At 37.3% G+C, this 8,840-nt stretch overlaps 1 protein-coding gene across 1 annotated transcript in view; it reads right to left on the bottom strand.

The window, feature by feature from the left end:
• Positions 1-5,794, bottom strand: part of LOC132178043 (metacaspase-1-like) — a 16,439-nt gene extending 10,645 nt beyond the window's left edge. Inside the window, exon 1 of the mRNA XM_059590508.1 lies at positions 5,677-5,794. Within this exon, the coding sequence (XP_059446491.1) occupies positions 5,677-5,794 (118 nt within the window). The remainder of the gene's footprint in view (positions 1-5,676) is intronic.
• Positions 5,795-8,840: the final 3,046 nt, after the last annotated feature.

The following is an 8,840-nucleotide window of genomic DNA, read 5'->3' as shown; positions in this document are numbered from 1 at the left end:
GACAAATAGTTTCGTCGAACCCATCTCGCTCATCGTTGCTGAAATCAGGTTGTCGTAGGCCATGACCGGAAAAGTAGAACACCAAATAGTCTCCGGATTCTGCGCCCTCCACAAGCCATTTCAAGGCTTCTAGTATGTTCCTCTTCGTCGGGTAGAAAGCAGGTTCTTCTTCTTCTTCTGCATTATGGTATTAATCTTTTGAGCAAATCACAAATTATGTGTTCCAAATATGAGTAAATGTATGTTGAAACAAAAATAATTCTGAATTTGAACATCCAAAGACTAATTATTGATCCATTAATGGAGCCACATTTGACTTATACAAGCATGTTGCCCATTTGTTGCTAAATGAGCAATATATAATGGAACGAACTAGCACAACTTTTTATGTTTTTTTCCAAATCCTTTTGAGTCAAACAGGTCTAAAAACCAATCATGAGCTTTGTACATTGGTTAAATACAAATCACTTTAGAGCTTTGTATTCAAACAAAACAAAAAATATATTCCTCACTATGCTTGTCATCGACAACCTTTCCAGATTTTTATAGGCACCATATTTTTGTATCTGAATTGTATGAAATCCTTTTCAAGCTTAATTTGGTTAACCATGCAAGGAACTATATAGTAATTTTTATTTTTTATGCAGGCCACTCGCAAGTAGATTAGGATCTCCCGCAATTTCTTGCAGATTTTGTTATTAGGGAAATCTAACTGTTCGTTATATCTAACATCTTGAAATATATCATCTGTCCAAGTTGTAGTATCTTATCGAGGCAGCCAAAAAAGTTCTCTACCAAAACCTTTTTTGTTCAGAACTCGTTCTTCAAAAAACCAAAAAAAAAAAATAAATAAATAAATAAATAAAACCAAACGGAAACTTGAGATCTAATTTTTTTTTTTTTTTTTTTCGTAACAATCTCTTCATTCATTTGCTTCAATTTTTTCTGGTATTGCTAGGCCTGTACGTGTTGGCAGCTTCCAGCCCGATTTGGTTTGGTTTTTGGTTTTGTTTTTTTGTTTTTTTTTTTAAGAGGAAAGAGTTTTGAAGTAGGATTTGGGAGAGAAACCTTTTTGGCTGCCTTGATAAGATACATAGCGGCAACATATTCAGTTTCACATGTTGAACGTGTCACAATTGGTTGCATTTTAGAACTCCAAGTAAATGCCGAACTCCCCAAATAGAAAACAAATCCGGTGGTACTCTTTCTATCATCCACATCTCCACCCCAATTTCTATCACTATAACCCATAAGTTTGAATTCATTAGAAGATGGAAAGTAGACCAAAATTAATTGTACCTTTGACATAATGAATAATTCTTTTAGCCGCCTTGAAATGAGTTATGGTAGGTGACTCCATATAGCGACTAACAAGCCCAACTCCATAGAAAATATTTGGGCATGTGCATGTCAAGTATTTTAAACTTCCAACTAAGCTCCTAAAGATTGTTGAATCCACCCTTTCTCCATCTTCATGCTTTGACAATTTAATTCCACTTCTACCGGAATGTTAATAAGGTTGCAATTATTCATCTTGAACTTTTTGATAATTTTTCTTGCTAAACTTCCTTGAGAAATAAAAAATCCTTTCTCCATTTGCTTTACTTCAATCCCTAGATAATAGGACATGAAGCCAATATCTATCATTTCAAATTCTTGAGTCATTGTTTTCTTGATATCTTGGAACATACTTGGATTGTTGCCTATAAAAGTTAAATCATCTACATACAAAATACCTCCATTTTCACACACCTTGGCATAAAGAACATATTCATGAGAGCATTTGATGAAGCCATTCATTTGAAAGTAGTTATCAATTCTACTGTTTCATGCTCTTGGTGCTTATCTTAAGCTATAGAATGCCTTTTGCAATTACAAAACTTTCTCCTCATCCCCTTTGATGACATAGCTCATTGGTTCTTCAACATAAATTTCTTCTTCAATAAGTCCATTCAAGAAAGTGGATGTTATATCCATTTGATAAATCTTCCATTTATTTTGAGCTGTAAGAGAAATTACCAACCTTATGGTTTCCAAACGTGAAAAAGGAGGAAAAACTTCACCATAATCAATGCTAGGTCGCTGACTATATCCCTTGACAACCAATCTTATTTTGTATCTCTCGATTTCTCCTTTAGCATTCTTCTTTGCCTTGAACACCCACTTCACTCCAATGAGTTTTTGATCTTTTGGAATGGTCGCCAACTCCCATGTGTTGTTCCTTTCAATTGCTTAATCCACCAAAATTTACATGTCCAAATCTCAAATGCCAAAGCCAAGATGAATCTTTCAAGCTAGTTTTGAGACATTTAGCCACATTCATTTGAGTATTTAGTAAAAACATTATATTGCTTGTCATTGGAGCTTTGGCTATCAAATTCTTCTTGTCATCTCTTAGAAAAAGACTACGATTTTTCATATGAACTCATAGTCTTTTTCCAAGAGTTATCACAAGCTCAAAATATTATTTTTTCAAATGAATTAAAATTATACATTTTCCTTTTATTGGAACTTTAGACAGTCTCCAAATGTAACATCCCACTCACCGATTCATCAAGCTCCACAAACTTTTTTTGGTCTCCACACATATTGTTGTTTGCCGCATTGTCAAGATACCACAAGTTCTTCTCTCTTCTTTCTTCTCCTTTACAAGCTAGCAACAAAGTGGGCTCTGTTTCCTCGTTTTCAACATAATCGGCTTTCTCTTCGACATTGTTATTACGACTTCTACACTCCCAAACATAATGACCATAATTTTAGCAATTATAACATTAACTTGAAATTTATCATACTTTCTTCTATATTACTTCGAATTATTTTTTCTTTGTCATCCTCTTTGTAATTGTTCAAATTACGTTCGCCTCTTCCTCTTCCTCTACCACAGCCATAAAAGCATCCTCATCCTTGTCCTCTTTGACTCTTTTCTTGCTTTTCTTCCTTATATTTGAAATAAAGCTTTGTAGCAAGAACTTACTCCAATGGCTCTTCCTTCTACTTGTTGAGCCTTTCTTCATGGGCTTGTAGAGAACCCATGAGTTGATCAATACTCATGGTTTCAATAGCTACAATGATATAATCGAATTTTGTTCCAAGGAATGGAGAATCTTTTCCATTTTTTTCATATCACTTCATTTGATTTACTATGGCCAACACCCTTAAAAAATAATTTGCAATTGACTCAAATTCTTTTATTCGCAAAACTTCAAAGTCGCCGATTAATGTTTGAATGCGAACTTTCTTCACTTTATCAACTCCTTAATAGGAGTTTAGGAGAATTTCTCATGTTTGCTTGGAGGTGGTTGCGTTCGCCACTCTTGAACATAGTAGCATCTAAACATTGATGAATAAGTGAGAGAGCTTGTTGATCCTCCTTCGAAGTTTTTGAAAAGCCTATCTTTGATTAGGACTCAAAGGAGCTTCGTCATTAGCCTCATTAGCCTTTTCTACAATCTCCAAAGCATCTAGCGACCGAAACAACTCCTTCATACGAACGCACTAATGATCAAATTTGTCTTTGAAAATGTAAGGAAATTGAAATGGAAAGGTTGAATTGGCTATTTCTCTAAGAACAAGAAACTACTGAAAATTGGAGACTAAACACAGTAAGAGAGAACACGAAAAAGGAAGAGAAACACTGAATTAATAGAGGACTTTGTGTTCTTTTATTCAACTTGATAAAATAACTTGCTTACATGGGTATTTATAGGATACAAATAACCCTTCTAACTCCTTCAGATTAACTTCATCCATTTACATCTCATATAACTCTCATGTAACTCTTATGTAAATAACTCTTAAAAAACCAAAAGACAACATCTTCAAGTCACTTAGTAACATAAAAGAATATGAAATGAAAATACTTAAATAGATGTCATTAAAATTAGGGGAAAATACATTTTACCCCCCTGAACTATCCACCAATTTGCACTTTGACTTCAAATGTTTAAAAAGTGACACTTGACACCCCCCCCCCCCAAACTTTCAAATTGTTGCAATTCAACCATTTTGACTTCTTTTTTTTTTTTTTTTTTTTTTCCAAAATACCCCCATCCCAAGTTAAAAATAAAATAAAATTAAATTAAATTAAATTAAAATTTAAAAATTAAGGGGTGGCCGGCCACCCTAGTTGGGCCTAGGGGTGGCTTCGGCCACCCCAAACCAGACACCCCTTAATTTTTAATTTTTAACTTTTAATCTTTAATTTTTTTTTTTTTTTTTTTAAAAAAAAAAACTTTGGATGGAGGTATTTGGGGAAAAAAAGTCGAATGGTCGCAATTGCAAAACAATTTGGTGCTTGGAGGGGGTCAAGTGTCACTTTTTGAACATTAGAGGTCAAAATGCAAATTGATAGATAGTTTAAGGGGGTAAAATGTATTTTTCCCTTAAAATTAAGTTTATTATTTTGGGACTTTTCTAATAACAGAATCCGCAGTTTCCTCGAAATTGTAAGGATCCTGATCCTCCACAGGTAAACAAAACTAAAGAATTCTATAATTAGGCTCTGCATTGATCTCATGGTAACAAAAGTGAAACAGATTACCAGGTTCATGGAAATAGAAGCAAACTAACTAAATTAAAGTCTTACTGACAATTAAACTTGCTCTCTTTTTTTTTTTTTTCTTCCTATGTCTTCTTGCAATAGATAATGTATGCTATAGAGACAGGCCTCCAATTAATATGTGCAGGATCATTGATGAAATGTTTTAGAATATATTTTGATATTCACTGTATTTGCTGATTGATCTATATTTCCCTGTATATATTTATATTAATTTGATTCTGTAATATTGTTCATTAACTCTTGATTGTATTTCCTATTTTATCTGGCCTTATTCAACTATAAATAGGCTCATTTGTATACAGTTCAATACACACAAATACAATATTCAGTTCATACATATACTCTCTAGTTATTTTAACTTGGTATAAAGCTAGGTTTCTAGTATCTTGCCTAGAGAATTTTTTTCTTGGAACCACCACCGTATGGTCTCTGTCAAAATTCGGAGGCTTTTCAACCTTGTTTTGGTATAAAAATTATACCAACAAGATCTACATGTTCCGATCTACACCGTGACAGTCTAAATTCTCCGTTCCAACAGCTCACGCGCTCTCACGCCCCGCCAATGTATTTTTGTTAGTCAAGCACGCACTTCACACGCCGCAATCATCCTCCACGTGCCATCATCCTCAGCCACTTATGGAAAAAGGATACCAGATCCTTGATCAGAGGCCGCCGCTCTACCTACTCGTGGCCACCATGTGTCCAGACAAAGTCCCACGCGCCCTCAAATGATGCGCGAATTTGCCTCCTCCTTGACCCGCTGCTGCCAGCTGTCACCCGATATCGCCCTTAGCCGCTCGCAAAACACGAATCCTAGATTTTGGATTAGAGGCAACTGATCTACTGACCCACCAAAGGCATGCACATCGAGGAGCCTCCATGAGCCACCATCCATTCGTATGTCCAATTGAGCTCATCTCTCTAAAATAGTTCCTACTACATCTGATTATTTTCTGCCAAACCAAGCTCATATCCCATATCATACACTCAGCCACAATTGATCCCATCCTCTAGCCAGACTCATAGAACCTACCCTACACCCAGCCTTACTAGATTATACCCAAAATAAAAAATAAAAATAAAAAAGAGAGAGAAAGAAAGAAAGATGGCCGTACCTCCTACTATACTACTCTCCCGAACACCAAAGATACTACCCAACCTATCCCCATCAGTCTTGATGGCACCAATTACCTTGCTTGGTCTCAGAATATGAGTAGGTCGCCCAAGGGACATTGTATTTGGGAATATATTTTTGGCGAAGGACCTAAGCATATTGCTGGAAATGAGGAACTCGTTGTTGCCTGCTCTACTCGCCTACGAACATGGCGAAGTATCCATTACAGGATTATCTCATGGTTTTCCAACACTTGTGTCGCCTCCATCAGTATGACCTTCGGCACTTTTGACAATGCCAAGGTTGTTTGGGACATATTAGCCCAACGCTACAACACTACCAATCTTGCTCAACGGTTTTAGATTGTGACCGAGCTCCATCGCATGCGCTAGGAACTAGGTTAGTGTATTACTAATTTTTATTCACAAATAACTTCTCTTTGGAATCAATTAGCTTTATGTGAGCCAAAATGGACGAATCACGTTGATACCTCTCGGTACATCGCTATTTGCGATAGCATGCGCCTTGCGGAGTTTCTTACAGTAATTTGAGATGAGTTTGAGAATACTCGGGCTTCTCTTCTTTATCGTTCACTATTGCCATCCTTTGAAAGCGCCCTTAGTGAACTCATTTCAAAAGAGACCTGATTCTCTGCTATGAAGCTACACACCTTAAGATGGTCATGGCCACTGCTTCATGCAACATGTGTGCCCCTGGTCCAATTCCGGTCAGCTCTTCCTCGTCTAATCGGAATATCTAGTGCCAATACTGTCATAAATTTGGCCACAAGTAAAATGACTGCAGAAAAAGACTCTATCGTGGGAATCATCGAGCTCCTAGTCATAAGGTTGCTGCTGTCACTCATGCTGATGCATCATATATCTCTTCCACCGATATTGCACCCCAACCCAATACTCTTTCCCCGTCAGAAATTGAGGCTCTTCACCATCAAGTTTTATCTAAATCAAATCTTAATACCGCCATGTCCACCACATCAAGTAATTCTTCTTGGTATATTTATTATGCTTGATGTAATCACATGACACCAGACTCTCCCATATTTTCTTCAAAATTTGTTTTACCTAGTCCTACCACCATTTACATTGCTAATGGTTCACATCTTGATGTTAGTCATATCAGTCTGTCTCTACTCGTCAACTATCTATGTCTGATACATATTTAGTGCCTAATCTTTCATTAAATCTTTTATTCATTAGTCAACTTTGTCAACTTGGCTTAGAATTACATTTTTCTAAACGAGGTTGTGATGTGCCGGATCCACAGATGGGACGGTTAATTGGGACCGCCTATACGATTGGACTATTTAAGCATTCATCTCTCCATCTTCCTCCTACTGTGTGTGCCACCACTTCCTCTCAGTGACCACCTACCACCCTCAGTTTATGGCATTTTCGTTTAGGATCTGTTTCTCGTATTCGTTCTTTAGCTACAAGTGGTCAATTAGGGTCTGCTGAGTTTAAGTCATTTGATTGTGTTGTGAGCCAACTTGCAAAACAAAGTGATTTACCTTTAAATAATAGTGACTCAATTTCTTCGACTCCTTTAGATTTGGTGCATTCTGATGTATGGGGCCCTGCGCCTATTCCCACGATGGGGGGATCCAACTATTTTGTGATTTTTGTGGATGATTATTCTCGATACACATGGCTTTATCTTTTACAAAATTGGTCTGAACTTCCAAAAATTTATTCTGAATTTCAGAGGATGGTTCAAACCCAATTGCCCCAAAACATAAAAATTGTTCATTCTGATAATGCCATGGAGTATCGTGAATCTACCTTCCTTACTACTCTTAAACAAAATGGCATTCTTCCCCATCGTTCATGCCTGATTACTTCTTAGAAAAATGGTCATGTTGAACGCAATCATATATACATCTTAGACACTATTAGGGCTTTACTCCTTTCTGCATCTATCCTTGAACACTTTTGGGGAGAAGCCACTCTTACTACTGTTTACACCATTAATAGGGTCCCATCTCCCACTACTTTAAATAGGTCCCCCTATGAACTCCTTTATGGTTCTCCTCTTGATTACCAATCCCTCCGTGTTTTTGGTTGCGCATGTTTCATGCTTCTTCCACCTCATGAACGCACTAAATTAGAACCTCGTTCTCGACTATGTTGTTTTCATGGTAATGGCATTGAACATAAAGGGTATCGTGGTTATGATCCTATTGCCAAACGTCTCTGCATCTCGAGTCATGTCACTTTTTGGGAGCATAGGTTCTTTATTGGTATAGAGTCTTTTTCTCCTTGTCCCTCTAGTTTTTCTCCTGTCTTCACTAATGTCTCATTTGATTTCCTCCCCGAAATTACTGATCTTGATGCAGGGATGACAAGCTCTCCATATAACATTCCGACGGCCAGCCTCAATGCCCATGTCCTGCCTGTTGATCCATCTACTCTCGAACCTGATCAATTTGTCCCTCGTCGTTCTACTTGGGTAAAAGTTATTCCTTCCCATCTTTATGATTATCATTGTTATTTTGCTCTTGCTACTTTACATGAACCTCACTCTTTCCATGACGCTCGTACTAACCCTCTGCGATAGAATGCTATGTCTGAAGAACTTAATGCTCTTGCCAAAACACACACATGGGACTTAGTTAATTTACCTCCAAGCAAAACTCCGGTTGGGTGCGAGTGGGTATACAAGATTAAGACAAAATCGGATGGGTATGTTGAGCGATACAAGGCACGTCTTGTGGCTAAGGGGTTCAATTAAGAGTATGGCATTGATTATGAGGAGACTTTTGCATTGGTGGCACGCCTTACTTCTGTTTGATCCCTCCTTTCTATGGCTTCGGTGCGTCCTTGGGATCTTTTTCAAATGGATGTGAAACATGCCTTTCCCAATGGTGATCTTAGTGAAGAAGTTTATATGCAGCCTCCTTTTGGATACGATCATCCGCCACACAAGCTTTACTGAGTTCGCTAGGCATTCTATGGTCTAAAACAGGATGGTCTAAAACAGGATCTACGGGCTTGGTTTGTCAAATTCAGTTCCACTATTGCATAAATTGGGTTTGTTTCTAGCCCCTAGGACTCTGCTCTTTTATCCGATGATTAGGTGCTGGTCTCATTCTTCTCTTACTATATATTGATGATATGATTATTACCAGTGATGATACTGTCGATATTC

Source organism: Corylus avellana, chromosome ca4, assembly GCF_901000735.1.
Source record: "Corylus avellana chromosome ca4, CavTom2PMs-1.0".
Taxonomy (NCBI): Eukaryota; Viridiplantae; Streptophyta; class Magnoliopsida; order Fagales; family Betulaceae; genus Corylus; species Corylus avellana.
The sequence above is the reverse complement of the archived record's forward strand: the minus strand, read 5'-3'. Positions and strand labels throughout refer to the sequence as shown.